At 40.5% G+C, this 17298-nt stretch overlaps 1 protein-coding gene across 1 annotated transcript in view; it reads left to right on the forward strand.

The window, feature by feature from the left end:
- Window positions 1-17298, forward strand: part of POLA1 (polymerase (DNA directed), alpha 1, catalytic subunit) — a 254690-nt gene that overhangs the window by 152822 nt on the left and 84570 nt on the right. Inside the window, exon 35 of the mRNA XM_012730398.1 lies at window positions 12070-12186. Within this exon, the coding sequence (XP_012585852.1) occupies window positions 12070-12186 (117 nt within the window). The remainder of the gene's footprint in view (window positions 1-12069; window positions 12187-17298) is intronic.

The raw sequence follows: 17298 nt of genomic DNA on the forward strand, positions 1-17298 counted from the left end.
GTAAGTTTGTTTATTGGTTTGTTTAAAGGAAAAGTATTACTAAGCTACTACGTACAGCATGTAAGCCCTGCAAGAATTGGTAAGTTTTTTTTATAGAATTCAGTTAAGTTTGAGACTTTGCTAATTTCTAATGCTGAACGAAGAACTTGGGACAAGGAAATGAGAGAACTGCATCTACTGACGGAGAAAAAGTGGGCTTCTCTATTTGATAAAGTTCATTGTTCAGACGATAATAACCAATAGCTCTCTTTGGCTAAGGAGCATAATTTACAGCAGTGCTTCTCAACCTTGGCCACACTGTAGAATCACTTTGGGAGCTTTTTCAAATCTCAATGCCTATTTTGTACTCCAGACTGGTGCTTCTCAAAATGTGGTCCCAAGACACAGCAGTAGTGGCACCTAAGAACTGGTCAGAGCTGCAGACTCCCGGGTCCTACCCCAGAAGCTACTGGAGCATTAATGCTGGTGTGGTACCCAGTGGCCTGCATTGTGACATTTACCTTGCAGGGCCAGTGTGCAGCCAGAGTTGAAAATCTAGAGCAGAAGAATTCAGGAGGTTCACATTAAGGTCCACCTTCTAGCCGGGGGTTCACATTAAGGTCCACCTTCTAGCCTGTGTTGGTCGCAGGGATGGAGAGGGAGTCGGAATGTCGTGTGCCTGCTAGGATTTGCTGTAACTGCTTTATAAAGATTTGGGTAATTTGTCAGCATTAAAGGGGGTGGATTTTGCATTTCACAAATAGAAATCAAGAAGCATTCTATCCAGTTGGCAAAAAGGAGGGGAAGGGGAGAAAAGGAAAGGAAAACCGTAACAGAAGTCAGCAAAGTTTGGTCAAGGAGGGGAAAAGTATACAGGTAAAATGTTCTAAGAAATTTCAGATCAATTCTAAAATAACTCATTTCCCTATAAGTGATTTCTCAAAGAAGTTCAAGTGTCACAGGGACTTGGGGCCCACTTTATGATCTGTTGTCAATTCTATGTTATTGAAAAGTACTGCAGGCTTGTTCAACCCCTTATCATTTGGGATTAAAGAGTACATTCCTCTTAACATGTAGACTTTTGATAAGAATGCGCTCAATACATGTTAGTAAATTCAGAATGAACTAAGGCAGAAAATAAAATACATTTTCCAAGGGTAAAGAGGTTGTCACTGCCTGACAAGGAGCTGGTATGTGACATTCTTTTGATTTCTACTCCTAGGGAGAAATCACAGTATCTTGTAATTTCGGAGGCATATTCTGCAGAATGTTATATTGTGATTTCTCTAAGCTGAAGACCAGAGTCTGTCTGGAGTTCGCACCTCTGGCAAAATAAGAATGGACCCACTGGAGTATCAGGATCAGTTTTTTTTTTTTTCCCCAGTTAGGAGAAACAGGCAGCTCATCCGAGGCTCCTCTTGCTCTGTCTTACTGGGAGGCAGGTGGGGGAAGCAGGCTGGCTGTGCTGACAAGCGTCTGGGGCTGCTTGTTTGTTGCGATGCGGGCAGCAGAACTTCTGCAGTCTTCCCTGTGTGTATTTTCTTTCCTCCTTCTCAAATACTACATTTAACATGCAAAAGTCAGTTGTGAGAATTTACCCAAAGCTAGGCATTATAACAGAATTTGTGACTCTAAGAAAACCCAGGTTTTTAAATTATCAAATAGAACTTGCCTTTCACAGCTCAGTAAAAGAATGCCGGTATAAACTTTTCTAATCAGCATTTATTCTAGAAAAGATTACATTCACTTTTTGTGAGACCATGTTTATTTACTGACAACACTATTTTGATTTTTGTATTAATTTTGAACTTTATATTTCTAGCTTGTTTTACAAATTGTGGGCTCTGAATGCAAAGTGGTTTTCGGCACATTGGTGGTATTGTTGAACATCTTCCTTAAATAGTAATAAACACATGCATTTCAACAGCTTGTTGGACAAAACCACACTTAATAGTTTTGTTTTTTTTTTTACCGGAAAAAGGTATGGTCTTTACAATTATCATTATTCTCTCATCTCATGTGCTTACATTTAAGTTAGGAAACTCCATCTCGGTGTGTGGACTTACCTTGTCTTGCCAAGAGAGAAGAAGTGGCTTTTCTGCAAAGCTACATACTTTTGACTTTATTGTCTGCTACGAAACAGCTGCTGATACCAGAAAAATGCCGTCTCATCATTGGGCCTTGGGTGTCCAAAAGAGGCAGGAGAAGAATGACTGTAGCTGCCTGCCTGCCCTGGCACTCTCTTCCTTTCTCTCCGTTTTCATTGCCGTGAAGAGCAGGAGAACAATATTCTGCAATTAAGGATTCCATTAAGTTGAAGAAAAGAGCAAATGGGGGTGTTTGTTCTCCAAGCTGAAAAAATTTGTCTGGGGTGGGGGTATAGTGGTAGTGGTATAGAGAGAGGTGGGTGGGGAGACGAAGTCAGGGCTGTTTGTTGAATATACTGTTAAGGACTGTTACCATCCTAATTAATCAAGTTAGAAATTACAGCTGTAGTCGGTTTCCCCCCAATTCTTGTTATCAATTTTCTTCTCTTTTGAGACAAAGCAAATATAAATTTTGTGTTCATTTGTCATTCGTTCTTTGACTTCAGCATCTCTGAAAATAACAATGTAGCACAAAAGCCCAGTATTTACCTAGTTGTAATGTGGGTTGCCATGGTGTTTTGCAAATTATTGCAATTATGTTCACCATGCGAGTCGCCCTTGGTAACTGGCGAAAAAACTGATAATCCTGTTTTGAACAAAAGGTCAAATTGCTGAATAGAAAGTCTTGATTAACTAAAAGATGTACAAAGTGGAATTATTTCCTACCATTCAGAAATAGTTCTTGATCGGGTTTGGGGGAGGGGGTGAGTAAGTACATCTGATTACTGAAGTACAAAGCATTGAAAGGATGTTGTCTTGAGCCTTTCATGTAGTCTTAATGGTGGCTTTTTTGTCAAATTTACCCATTTGCGGCATTGAAAGAGGCAGCTGCATTTAAGCTGGAGAGACGGTGCTTTTTCAAGAGTTCAGTGCATGGAAAGTTCTCAGCAGTATCTGCAGTTTACTAGTAGCCCCTGGTCTATTAAAACTGATGTGCCGCATTTGAGCCCATTGCTCTCGGTACTTGTGAACCCCTCTGGCTGATGATCTAATAAAGTGCTCTTACTGGACAATCTCTGATCAGCTACTTAAAAAGGAGCTTGGGGGAGGGGGGAGGAGGGAGAAGACTCACAGGCAGTCAGACTTGGTTAGGCGTGGAGAGAGCCGCAAGTGGCTGAAGTGAAAGGTTTGTCACAATCCTAATCCACGCCAGGGTGTCACCATGGGGTTTTGGGTTTTATGTCCCACATCCTCCCAACTGATCACATTCTCCATTCTGGAAGGTAATTGTAATTTTGCCCAAAGTTGAAGAAAATACTGAAAGTATTTTGTAAAAATTCAAAAATGCACCTTTGTGAATTTGCTTCCTAAATCATGGGCATTCATCAACTACAGTGATGCTGCATTTATAGAAAACCAAGTTTCCCAGGTTACTGCCAGAAGTCTGGTGGATTTCATCACTTCTGGGTCTGGCAGAGTATTTGGGGGAGAGAATTTCAGAGAGGGAAGGGGAGTTCTTGTTTTTCTTTTTTTTCAGGCCACCTGAAAAATCAATTCTCAAAACTTTTGAGAGTGTGTGAAAGTGGAATGAAAGCAAAGCAAACCTTAACAAGTTTGTGGGTTTACATTCTACATCGCCTAGCAACCCCCAGGCTCAGCCAGATCCCTTGTCTACCCTTAGTTCTGTTTACAGACTATTCAGTCGGCCCTTCGAAACCATGAAAGATATTCAGTTTCATTAGTACCATTCTCAAGGAGAAAATAATTAAAGTTAAATGAACAAACATTGCCTGGTGATGTCCTGAACTCCCTTCTGATTTTAAGATGCCCTTTGAGGCATTGCATGGATATTTCAGTTTTAACACTTGTTGTTTGTTGCCCACAGGCATACCCTACCCAGCCATGCCAGCCAATACTAGCTTACAAACAAACACACAATAAAGTTACTTTTAACTAAATTTGGGCAAAGAAAAGAAACTCAACTGGCAATAAATACGGTTCTAGGCATGCTCTCCTGATTGAACTTTTTAATTTGATTTTTATCCTGGACATCTGAGCTGATCCCTTTAAGACACCAAATAAAGGCAGGGGAGGGGCCTTGGGAACAAAGCACCTCTTTCACTGGCTTATTACTTATCTTCAGAGATCCAATATCATAAAGAAAAGTACTTGAATCGTATTCCGTTGGACTGTACATTTCGGTGGGTAGCTTAGTTTAGTAAATGTTTCTAATTCTAGTGATACATGCCCTGCCCCTTCCCACCTGAGAACTCCCTAGGTGTTTCAGTTGACCTATTTTTGACACTTCTGAATTAGTAAAAAATTAAGTTGAAGCAGAAAAACTTCTATGTTTCTTTCTTCATCATGAGTGCATTCCCTGGCAGTCTTGTCTTGGCACCACCCAAATAAATGCTCTAGTGAAGAGTTTTTTTTAGTTGTGTACATTGTAAAGCTATTCTATTGCAAGCCCTTGGCAAAAGTGCCTCATCCCCCCATAACATGTTTTCTGATTATAAAAGGAATAGATGCTTGTCAAAAGTTTAGAAACTACCAAAGAAGCACCTAGAGATAACTAGTGATGACATTTTACAGTGTTTCCTTCCAGTCTTTTTTCTGTGTACATATTGATGAAACTAAACCTTGTGTTTACATTTGAAGTGTACTTGCTAGTGTATACACAGCAAAGGGGCTGTTTTTTCAAGAGTGAAGACTTGAGAGGCAGGAATGGTGGAAAAGTAATGAGCAATTTTTCTTAGAAGCTTTATCACTAAAATATTAATGTAAGCACCAGACTGGCCATTTTACCATCTCGTTCCATTGATTCCTTCTTCCTTTTCCTTATTGAGATGACTGCTTGCCCTAACTGACACGTCCATTTATTTACCATTCATTTTGGAAAGTCAGACATGCACTGTGGTTGGAATATTACATCCCCAAGTCACTTGAAGCTTCACAAGGGGGGAAACGTCTTTCATGAAAAGATTTGTAATACAATAGAGATTAATGGAATGTGGAGAGGAAAATGCTTTCAGTTTCTCGTATAAAGTGCAAGCAGGGTGGCTATGAAATCTTGTTTCTTACTATTTGGATTTTGTTAGATTTCTAGCATCCACAGTACATGGCTGGGTTGCACGAGCTCTTTGTGCTTTGTTGACAGTTGACAGACAAAGCAATATTATTCCTGAAGCAAGGTACTGTGTACTTAGTTGTGACCTATTATAGCCTAAGAATGTAGCTTGCTTTTGAGTTGGATGAATAGGAGAGTATTTTATAGAACAGGCTTGAATATACTAAGAGCCTTTTTTTTTTTTTAGCTGCCCATACAGAAAGATCCATGTCCTCCATTGAACTTTTTCTCCCCAAAATGTAATTTTCCATATAATGTCATTTTAAATATAATTTCTCTGGTGGCTTGCATGGAGACAATTTTAACTGTGCTAGTATTGTCCTATAGTGGTAAAATAAAATTGCTAGTAATTGTTGGCTTTCTCTGCTCACAGTATAGCAGGAGAAGATGACTCACATTGGGACTCTTTAATGTATCTCAGGTATATCTTCTGATGCTCAACCTCTGATTGCAAATTAAAATAACAAGGCTGTGGTATTGGATTTGATGTGAGGCAAAGCAGAACAACTTGCTAATTTGTCATGTAATATACAGTTGCCGAGGCTGGAATTTGTCCACGTGTAGTGCTATTCTGCGTGTTTAAACGAGGGCCACAGTTTGCATCTAACCTATCATAACAGGTTGGGAGTGCTCCATTATCCTCTCAGCAAACTGATGGCAGAGTCTGGCCTTCGCACAAATGATAAGATCAATAAGTTTCAAATAACTTGGATGAAATGACATGTGACTGTTCGTTTAAAAAGATGTCTTACTTTAAAAATCAATTTTAATAATATTTAAAATTCTTACATTGACCGACGAGGCACTTTCCACTTCTGTTTTGCTTGATAATTTTGTTAAAAATATTTTTTATATTAACTTGCCTGAATCGTTTTTTTATGTGTATTTTTTCCTGATTTGCTCTTTCATCTCCTTCCCTGGCACCTCTCTGTGACTTAATAATCACTCTTTGACATGCCAGCGTGCTACAGTGTAGAAGATTTAACTTTAAAAGCAAAATTACGTTCCTGTTAAAACTTACCCTGGAGATCTTAGGAAAATTTTTTCCCAGTTTTGGGTGCAAATGTGGGTCAGAAAGCAATTTGTTTTCTGATATTTCTGGAAATCCCAAATCACAACATGTCATTCTTCAAAAGCAGCTGTGGGCCCATACTGTGCACTATCTATAAGAAGACCCATTTTATACTGGGGATAATTCTGTGACAGAAAAATGTGACTGTGAGGGAACCCCAGAATATTTATAAATGGTTTTGGGTGAAAAGAGTGTCTGCCATTCTCAAAGTGCATATAGTTTGGGGAAAGGAGCAGTTATTGGTCATTACTGAAAACTAATAGTGATATAATGAACTCTGATATAATGCTGGCAAACCTCGCCCAGTGACCTGTACTGCTTAAGGGCCATTACAGTTCAAACTAAATCATACATCGCTGAGGTGCTTGGCTTTTGTTTCTTAAGAATCTCTTCTGAATCCCCTTAGGAAGCTACCACCTCTTCCCTTGCTGTCTATCCTAACATTTCTATCTTCAAATTCAGCTTAGTTTTATCAGAACAAAACCATGAAAGTTTCACTAATACTCACGGTCTAGTTGTACTCTTTTGCAACCAAATTGAAAGTCGCTCTGCTTAATCTTATCAGTTAACCACATTATTATAGTTCTCCATTTTGGGGTATCCCCAGGTAGAAACTGATCAGTGTCTTTCCTGGTTACAGTAGTGTACCTTTAATAGTGCCAGTCGCTGTGGTCCAGCACAGATGTAGAATCATAAAAATATTTTACATTTACTGGAGATTTGTATGGGCTTATTTGATTTTAAACACATCTATATGGGTAAATAATATGCCCTCTTTTATATATAAGGAAATCAAGGCTCAGAGAGAGAGAGTTATGTCTTACGCAAAATTGCCCTTTAGTAGATGGGAGGGTTGAAACCCCACTCTGGGCCAAATTTCATAACCGCAACTCTGTAGTTGTAAATGAATGGGAACTTTCATGCTAGAGATATGGGAAGTCACTGCCAGCTCCAAACCAGCTTCCCCAGGGGCTTGACGATCCTGTAAGAGAAGTAATACAAGATCGTTGGAGACATGGTAAAGCAGTGTGTGCTGTGTGACATCTGGGATTGACAGAGAAATCCCTGAGGCTGGAGGAAATTTCACAGGTCAGCCATGGAAGCAATATTTAAGGAGTGGGCATTTTAAATACAGATTGGAGAGTGTGGTAGGCAAGATGTGGTGAGAATAGTGAGAAAATCAATCTGATGGGGTGAATGTTGGTGTAAGAAAATGATGAGAACGGGGGTATAAAGCTTTGAAAGCCAGACCACAATATTTGTCCTCAATCCTCTATGGACAGTGAATGACCTGGAGGAGAAAGTGACCTTGAGAAGCTACATTTGGCTCATCTTTGAATTGCACAGGGGAGAATGGAGTCGGGAAGGCCGCAGATCTATTGAAGTTTGGACTTGAGTAATGGTGGTGGTAGTGGGTAGACTTGTGACTGACTGGAAATAGAGAAGCACCCTCCATATATTTGATGCATGAGGTTTTTTTCTCCTATGACTTTGGAACCTTATTATTTTCCCTAAATTTGCTCCTGTACATGTTGATTTTATTGGTTATATTCATATATTCAGTAGATATTTTGTTCCCTCCTATTCACATTTCCAAGTGTGGCCGTTCTTTTGTATGTGCATCCTCCTGAAAATATCATGTGCTCAAATGGGTGACAGTTCATGTTTAAGGTACAACTACCAGGAACGCCTCAGTTACAAGTGAAAATTGATCCCTTTTTAGCATGTGCAGACAGAAACCATTTCAGTTGAGGCCTCAGAAATATAATTTAGCAATCAGAACCAATCAGCATTTGACACAACTTCGTACACAATGATTTCAAGGAATTAGTGATCTGAGACTAAAGCAACAGGTGATAGACCTTTGCGTGTTTGGGGAAAGATTTGTCATACTATTGTACAGGCAACCTTCATCTCTTTTGAAACCTTTATTTGGAAATGTGGCTAAAGTAGACATCTGAAAACTTGACCATATTCCTGTTGGTTATGGCCATTTGACCTTTACATGTGGCATTGCATAATAAAAGACATATTTTGATAGCAGACGAATTCTTAGTGTTTCTGGCAGTGTTCATTAAAACTCAAACCTTTGGATTTCCAGAACATTGCACTTTTTTTTTCTTCCATTGACTTAGCAACATAGCTTGGGGCTGTATGTATGTATGTTCCAAGCATGGGTAACAAATAAATTTAGCTTTGTCCTTGTGATAAAGATAATTTATAGCATATTACTGTTTTCCTCTTACTTTGTTTTTAATCAAAGCCCATGAGACAAAATTCACTCTGAGACCTTGTAAATTTTGTCATATCATGAAATACTTTCAAAGACCTGGCTTGCTTGTTTTAATAGAATACATATTCCTTAAAAGGCAGGTTAGTACATCCAGTCAGTATTTGTTGAAAGAGAGATACTGACAACAGTCGGATCTTACCGACCTTGAGAGGCGGTGACCATGCCCTGAAAGTGAATTTGGAGGTTCTTTACCCCTGGAAAGGGAAAAAAAAAAGTTTTTTTTAGGAAATAAAGAGTTAACCAAAATGTATTTGAAAAAACTGAATGCAAGTGAAGGGTATGTATTGAGTACATACATTGGGGCCTATTTCCCCTGTAGAAGAGCTGTGTTTAAAATACAGCATGACCAAAATCTTAATTATCAATATAAAACAAGTGGCATAAAGAGTTACAGGCTTCTAATATATTTTTTCAGTCCTGGTTCCCTTCACACAGTTATCATCAGCATGTTTAATTTCCAGGCATAATAGCACTAGTTATTGTTGTCATTTGTAAGGGGAGATTAACAGATAGTAAGTACAAACAAACCCAAATAAGTACTGAATAGAGAGGTGACAAAGAAGAAAAGACCTCTTTAACGTTAATTATAACTGGTAGGAAGTCTAGACAAATTATATTATCTCTTCTCCATATGATTTGAAAGGACATTTAGTCAGTAACTCTGTCAGAGATAGAGTTAGGTGTTTGCTTTAGAAACAGGTGAGGTGACAATGTAACATCTCCCTGGTTGGCAGCTCAGCTAGTGAGGCACCAAGTTGTAGTAAATTGAGAGTCAATTTGAAAAACATCTGCAGAGAACTTCAGCTTTTGCCCATTATATCTTTTAAAAATTAAAAAATAATTTAAGCTTTCAGGTAGTGTTCTGGTATTTCATAATTTATCGTCTCAAAACATGCCAGTTCTTACCTGTTCGCCGTTTTTAGAATAGAGTGGCTTACAGCTGTGATTACGATGTTAAACTGATGCAGAGTCCAAGTGTGTAAAGCTTCAGTTGTTGGCTATCAAGGAGCAAGTCTTAAAGAGTGGGCAAAAGAGTGGCCTAGTCCAGCATTTTTCACACATCATTCATTTCATACGTTTGCTTCACGCCTACAGTTGTCTGTACTGCTGTATCTGTTTAGGTCATTCCAGAAACACTGCAGTCTCAACCTTTAGTCTTTGTGACTGCGTTTGAAATTTAACACCAGCTGCTGCTGTCAGCACCACTCTCCCCTGCACCGTCCCCCATCTAGTGCTGGCTGAATGAAAGTTTGTCTTTTCTTTAATTCTGGGGTTCTGTAGATCGTGAACTGCAATCTTAACAGCCCTTTTGAAGGATCCGTAAAGATGTCATTAAACATGTATGTCAACTGTAAATGCATCTGTGTTTAAGAAGTAATAGAAAATGTGGCCCTAGGCCTTAGGAATTGGAACACATAGTTGCTGTGCCTCTGCCATTGATTCTTTATTCTGGTTCCTGGTCCTTGCTGTGGCACTGGTTGTCTTAAGTAGGAGCTGCACGATTCCATTCTGGCTGTGTTGTTTAGCCTTCTTAGTTGGCTTTTCAAGCCAGCCCATACTGAATTGCTTGTACTCTGTGTATGTGTAGACTTTGCTTTCCTGTTTAGATAGTCATTTCCTAACGCTCTGTACCTGCGGCCTATTTCCCACGATATTTAATATCATGGAGGGCATAGATTAAAGGCTTCATGCATACGGATTCCTTGAGAGCCTCTGCCTGAGAAGTTCACAGTGGACATCAAAATAGTTAGCCTATTGAGCAAAGGTAGGAACACAGCAAATTATGAGTGTATTGGCCAGGTGAACTTCATATTCTTTATAGGCAGCATATTTTCTTTTATTCCAAGAGTTCTGTGTGACTCTTTGGGTGTGAAAGTGGAAAGTAGAACTGGGAGAAGTGACTTGGGGTGCTTTCACTGCAGTTGGTTGCAGCTACTTCCAAAGAGTTTGTTTTGAGGAAAGAGGAGGCAAAGCACAGCAACGAGGGAGACCTCCAGCTGCCACTAAAACACCATGTGGAAACGTTAATAAGGCCCAGACCAGAGGCCCTCACATGATTAAGCGACATTCTCAGTTCTACTGCTTTGATCCCCCTTTTTTTTTTTAAAGATTTATTTATTTGTACAGAACTGGGGTACAGGCCAGAGATGCGGAAGGTGAGAGGATTCACCAGAGACAGAGTGGGGTGCAGAACAGGCAGATCGAAGTAGCACACTGCTGAGGGGAGCAGTGGGCGGTCAGGAGAGGTCTGCCTCGCCATGTGGCTCTCCTCCGGGACAGGCGGGGATCGAACTCATTAGGAAGTGGCCCAAGCTTCTCAGTGCAGTGCCCCAACCCGCTGCGCCACCAGGGAGGGCCTGATCCCCTTTTTTAATCGTATCGCGGTGTAGGTCTCTCTGGCTTTCATTCTCTTACACGTTCTTCCCTTTGTCTAAATTGTCTTTTCTGTCTTCTCCATCCACCAAACATCCATGAACTCTTCAAGACCAGATCACAAGTTCCACCTCTGTATAGTCCGGGACACAAAGGCAGTTGGGTCTCTGCTTGCCGGTCTGGTGGGGTTACCCTGTAGCTTAGCAGGCGCCTTGTTCCCTTGTAGCACACCTCAGCCAAGGGCCTGGGGTTTGTTATGCTCCTGACAGTACATGTAGTCCTGCAAATACGGACTTGCTGTAGCCTTGGTGGGAACACCTGAGCTTTGTGCCACCCCATTTGTAAAGCCTTGTCTTCCTTGTTAGCAGGTGCTTTATAGCAAACATAGTGGTGGGTTAAGATAAGGGGCTATCTCTATACTACCACATCCCTTGAGAAAATGCAAACAAGAGAGGAAAGGAGTCACTGAACAAGCTAATTAGAAAGGGTTTCTAAAGGCCTAAGAAGGTGGGCAGCAAGTATTTCAAATCACAGGAGTTGAAGTTGTCCACGAAAGCACTGCAGCCAGTTTTATGCCTTCTGAGCAGGTGTGTAGCAGAATCTGTTTTCATTTTAAATGAAATAATCGCTTATGTTGTTTCTTGTAAGCCAAAAATGGTTCTAAGCATTCAAGATGTATTTGATCTTCACAGCACTATAAAGTCAACACTATTCTTGTCCCCAGTTTAGAGAGAAGGAAGGGGAGGACCCAGCAGTCAGGCGCCAAGGGCAGTAGTCCTTGCGGAGGGAAGTCATTCATTTCCACTTGTCTCTCTGGGCTCTGGTGATGTTTTTCACTAAAGTACTAAAACCCATCTGCCCACGTTCTGAGTGTAATCATCTACCCTTGTATGGAGAGGTTTTGATGCATGAAAAGTGTGTTTCTTTTTAGTTTGGTGAGTTTCCTAACATTTTATTTTATATAAAAGGAATAGATCAATGAATATATCTGGAAAATGAAAGTAAGTAAACTAGAGCTTGTTCAGAATCTCTAGGGAAGATTTGAATAGAGTGAGTCTATCTTGATAACCAGAGGGTTTTTGTGTTTGTTGATGGTGGTGATAGGGCTAAGGTGTTCTCTCTTTTTTTGGTTCTCCAGGGCTGGTTGATTTGCGAGGAGCCAACATGTCGAAATCGCACTCGGCACCTTCCCCTTCAGTTCTCTCGAAATGGACCTCTCTGCCAAGTCTGCCGGAAAGCTACCCTTCGACCAGAGGTAACTGTCACAGAGTGCTAAAGAAACACGCCGGACAGGGTGGAGGGCTCTGTTTGCCCGTCGCTTAGCTCAGGAAGTAGATATTGGGTATATTTTCCTTACTTTGATCACCATTTTGTTGTTACAGAGAAGAGACACCATTCCTTGTAGAAACTGAAATTCTCTTTGGATTTGATCAAAACTCATTTCCTAAGAGCCAGCAAACCTCTGGTACCTGTAGCCTGCAGGACTGATTTGTAGGGGGTTGTTGTTTTTTCAACATGGGGCATAGACTTGTAGTTCCCAAGCCTTTTTTCTACCTTAGTACATACCTCAAGGGGTATGGCAGCCCATTCGTGCTAGAGAACACACTTTCTGGAAACAGTTTCCTGGTGATAAGGATGGCTTCCCTCTGTCATGTTGCCTGCCTTTAGTATATTGAAACAACATTGGTTTTGGGTGCACGGCATTATAAACCAGCATCTGTAAGCACTGCAATATGCTCGTCACTGAAATTCCAGTTTCCATCCATTGCCACTCCACACAGTATCAGTGTTCCCACCACTCCCTTCCCTTGGAGCATCACAGACCCAAGCGTTTCCCAAACTGTGCTGAGAGGAATGTGTGTAGGCCTTGCGAGCAAAGAGGATTTTGTGAATAGGTACATCTACCAAACTCTAGGCTAGCCACAGTTAAACAAGCTAGTTGCAGATTATCTGAGAAGCTGTAAAATGATAGTTTGTAGTGGACCTCACCAGTCAGGACTAAAATGTTTCACTTTACAAATGTAGCTGGCCTAAGAATTTGTTAGCATTTTGTGAGGAGAGAGAATTGGGAACCTGGTATTTATTTTGTTTTTTGATACAGAGTCCACCAGGGCTCTGTAACCAATTTTTGACTTCACTGCCAAAGGGTTAATATGCAGGCCAGTTTCAGGAAAATACCTTGTTTTTAAGTTTGAATCACTTTTTATTTTAATTTAAGATTATAAATTACCATTTCACAAAGTTTCACAAAAAGTCAGTAATCACAAGTGACTGCCACCATTGTCACACACACGTTTCCTTACTCTTTGCTGCTTTAGTCATCGTAAAAATAATGTTTTATGTCATGTTTATCTTTTGTCAAGCATCTGTGTGTGTTACAACTAAGCAGAACAATTTTCAGCAAAATTGTTTTGCCCATTCCTCTCATTGGGCATTTTAGGCTACTTTCATGATCCCTTTACTAGAAAGTTTTGATGAATATTTTCCTGCTGGAATTTTTTTTAGATTTCATCTATTTTATTTGGATACATTTTTATCCACGATGCATATCAAAGTATATCAATACAGTGTGGTCTTGATTTCTGACTTCAAACAGCTTTCTTCATATGCTCCCAACTTATAATACTGTAGTCAACATTTGATGAGTCACCACATTTGAGCATTGTCATTAATTTAACTTTTAGCTAATTTCATAAGTCTAAAATATTCCTTGACTAATTTTGTATATCTTTTGTCACTGGCATAGTGGAATGCACATTTTTTTTTTTTTAAAGATTTATTTATTTATTCATACAGAACTGGGGTACAGGCCAGAGATGCGGGGGGGGAGAGAGGATTCACCAGAGACAGAGTGGGGAGCAGAACAGGCAGATCCACGAAGTACACTGCTGAGGGGAGCAGCGGGCGGGTCAGGAGAGGTCTGCCACGCCATGTGGTCACCTCCGGGGCAGGCGGGAATCGAACTCATGCGGAAGCGGCTTCAGATTCTCAGTGCTGTGCTTTAACCCGCTGCGCCACCAGGGAGGGCCTGCACATTTTTTTTTTAAATACAGAACATACAGTGGAGATTAACTGTTGACGCAAATTCATTTTAGATCATTCACAGCCTAGATTTGGGTCCGCAGTTGTAGAAAGAGAACAGAAGTCTATATATTTTGTGTGACTAATCAATCCAGTTGTGAACTCCAGGAGAATCACCTTGCTTCATAAAACTGTGTGTCTTTGAGACATTTTCAACATCTAGCTCATCAAGTAAAATTCAGTGAGAATTGAATTACATCTAGAACTTCAGGTAGCTTTAGTATTACTTTCTTGATAAGAGAAAGTAAAAGGAAAATGTATGGTTAGCAGGTTGAGCTTCCAGTAAAAGTTGATGTTGCTGGTAATGGTTTCATTCATTAGATTATCTTGCATCTATCTATCACTTCCCTTTTTTGATGAGTAAACTAACACAGTTATTTCAAGGTGGCCTCTTTTTTCCCTTCATGTTCTTGTCCTAGACTTTTAGGCAGACATTTGTCAAGTTAGCAGCTCCTCTTCCCATGGAGCAGGTTTCGTGGGTTAGCTCCTGGGATCTGGTGCTTGGACGTGGCCCTCCTAAGTAAGCAGAGGTGCAGAGTGCCCTGACTGGGATACAGTGCTTAGCTGCATCTCCTTGATGGTGGCGATCAGCCTACTGGTGGCGATCAGCCTACTCCTCTGCAGTGTTTTGAGTTACTAGTGATGAGTGGAAAAATTTTAATTCCTTGTGTAAAGTTCCTGGACTTTCTTAGAAGGAGAAACTATCTCCAGAGATAGTTCTGAAGAAACTCCACAAACAGTGACACAATGGATGGGACTACTGTACGTACCAGAGGGTTTTCCAGAATATCGGCTTTGCAGGATTCGCTCATTTGGTTTATAAATCCTGGGTTTTTGTATCTGAATCATATATTGCTTCTACTTAATAACTGCTAACAGTTACTATATCCTAGGTACTTTGCTAGGTGCAAGGAACCTATCAATGAATAGGCTATTTCCTGACTTACAAGCTAGTCTACGATATAAATTTTAAAAAGTTAATAATTGGGGGCACAGATGGGCATTTGTAAATGGTTATTTGTACACAAGCACCAAACTTTCCTATTGCTTGATAATGGGGGCTCCAGATGTGCTGTTCAGGTTTGATGGGTAAGCACTTGACTCTTCCTGCACCAATGTCATCTCACACTGTCAAGCTACTGGCTTAGTCCTGGGCTGCAGTTGGCTTGAGACCTTTCCAGCACTGATTCGGAGTAGCGAAGCTGGCTCTTCTCTGGCTCATGTTGCCAGAGTTATGGGAAAAAGCTGGGACAATTCTATGCCCAGGGTTTTAGAGGTATCTCTTCTTGTTTAAAAATAAGTCAGTGAGGTTTTCTTAGATTCATGGGAATTTGATTGTATGCAAAATTTTTTATGAAAAAAAAACTCTGTAGGAAGTACAAATAAGTACAGGAGTGAAAACTTATAAGTGTATGTCAATTTTGAAGTAAATAGAGAACCCAGTTTTACACAGGTGATAGAAGCAGGACTTAGTTATCTCTAATTTGCGGGCGTGATTCGATTTTGTGAGGTGGCTTAATCTGTATGATGTATGATCTAAGCTGCAGGTGCTTCTGTGTTAGGTAATCCACCAGAAATAAAGCTTTCATTTGTTTTGTTTTTCTTTAAGATTTCAAACTAAGTTTAGCTTTTTTGACAGTTCCATATTTGATGTGAAGGTGTGAAAACATGTACATGTGACTCCTGGGGGCTGTGGTAGAAACTGGTGGTGAAATTGTGAGCCCCCGGGCCAGGAACACAATGGCAATGTCCTTACACAACTCACTTTCTTGGCTACTGCTTACAAGGAAAACAGTGAAATGACTTTGGTCCCTCTTATGGACACTCCTAGTGTTTTTCACATTGTCTTCACTTGTAAATTGTTAAGATCTTTTTTTTTCTTTGAAAGATTTATTTATTTGTACATATAGAACTGGGGTACAGGCCAGAGGCTTCGCGGCGGCGAGAGGCTTCACCAGAGACAGAGCGGGGAGCAGAACAGGCAGATCTACGAAGTACACTGCTGAGGGGAGCAGCGGGCGGGTCAGGAGAGGTCTGCCACGCCATGTGGTCACCTCCGGGGCAGGCGGGAATCGAACTCATGCGGAAGTGGCTTTAGCTTCTCAGTGCAGTGCTTTAACCTGCTGCGCCACCAGGGAGGGCCAAGATCTTTTATAACAATACCTGTATACTATACAGAACTATAGCCTTCAAGGAAAGAAAAAATACTGAAAAAAAAAAATAAAAGACCCTTAGAATCATTGTAAGTTACAGTTTCAAGGCAGCTATGGCTGAACTAATGGTTGATTTGATAAGGAGATTAGCGTGAGAATATTGCCAACCTATCTAAAACAGTATCCTGTTTATGCGTGAGATGAAAATATCCTAAAATTAGGCCGTAATCGTGAGGTTGTACAAGAAGACAACTCTAAGGGCACGTCTTAAGGATCTGTGCCAAGGCATTGGTTACCTATCAGGAGACCAGGGCTTGTACTGTGAAAGGTCTTTGGAGTTCTCTGCTGTGATTTTCGTGTCTGTGTTTTTTGATACAGAGTTTGTTAAATTCTACATTCAGCTTCTCTTAGCACAAAACAAAGGCTAGCCTTCCTTTTCCTATTGAGGTGAAATCCACAGAGCAAAATTCAACATTTTAAAGTGCCATTTCTGTGGTGCTTTGCTTTCAGGATTTTGATCCTAGTAGAATTTGTGTTCCGATAAAGTGAAGAGCCCAAAACCACCAGTACTTCAGGTGCTCTCTCTAGCGCTAGCGCAAGCAGAATGAACCTACCACTGTCAACTTTTCTAGGTAGTAAAGAGCTATAAAGTCTGTACTACACCGTTACATAACATTCCCTTTCATGAGGATCATATTCACAGTATTGACTCATTTTGAGCATTTGATATACTGAAAAACATATTCTGTATAAGCAACTATTAAATCATGCCTTGCCAGATTTTCTGAGGCCTGACGAGTTTGTCTGGCCCTAAGTATAGTAGTATATTAGCAGTGCATTAATACCTCGGCTTCTGCAACAGACTTCCACAGAACAACTGAAACTTCTTGTCTCACACATCTGCAAGTCAGCTCAAGGTGTCAGCAGGGCCGTTCTCCTTCTGGAAACCCTGGAGAAGTATCCTACTTCTCTTCTTGTATGAGCAGCTAATCCTTGGTGTTCCTGGGCTGGTACATGCAACACTACAGTCCCTGCTTCCATAGTCACATAACCATCGCCCCTTTTGTGTCTGCTGTTTTCTAGAAACAATAGCCACTGGACTAGGACCCACCCTGATGTACAATCTGACCTTG

This window comes from Condylura cristata, unplaced genomic scaffold, assembly GCF_000260355.1.
Source record: "Condylura cristata isolate star-nosed mole 26May11 unplaced genomic scaffold, ConCri1.0 scaffold00027, whole genome shotgun sequence".
Taxonomy (NCBI): Eukaryota; Metazoa; Chordata; class Mammalia; order Eulipotyphla; family Talpidae; genus Condylura; species Condylura cristata.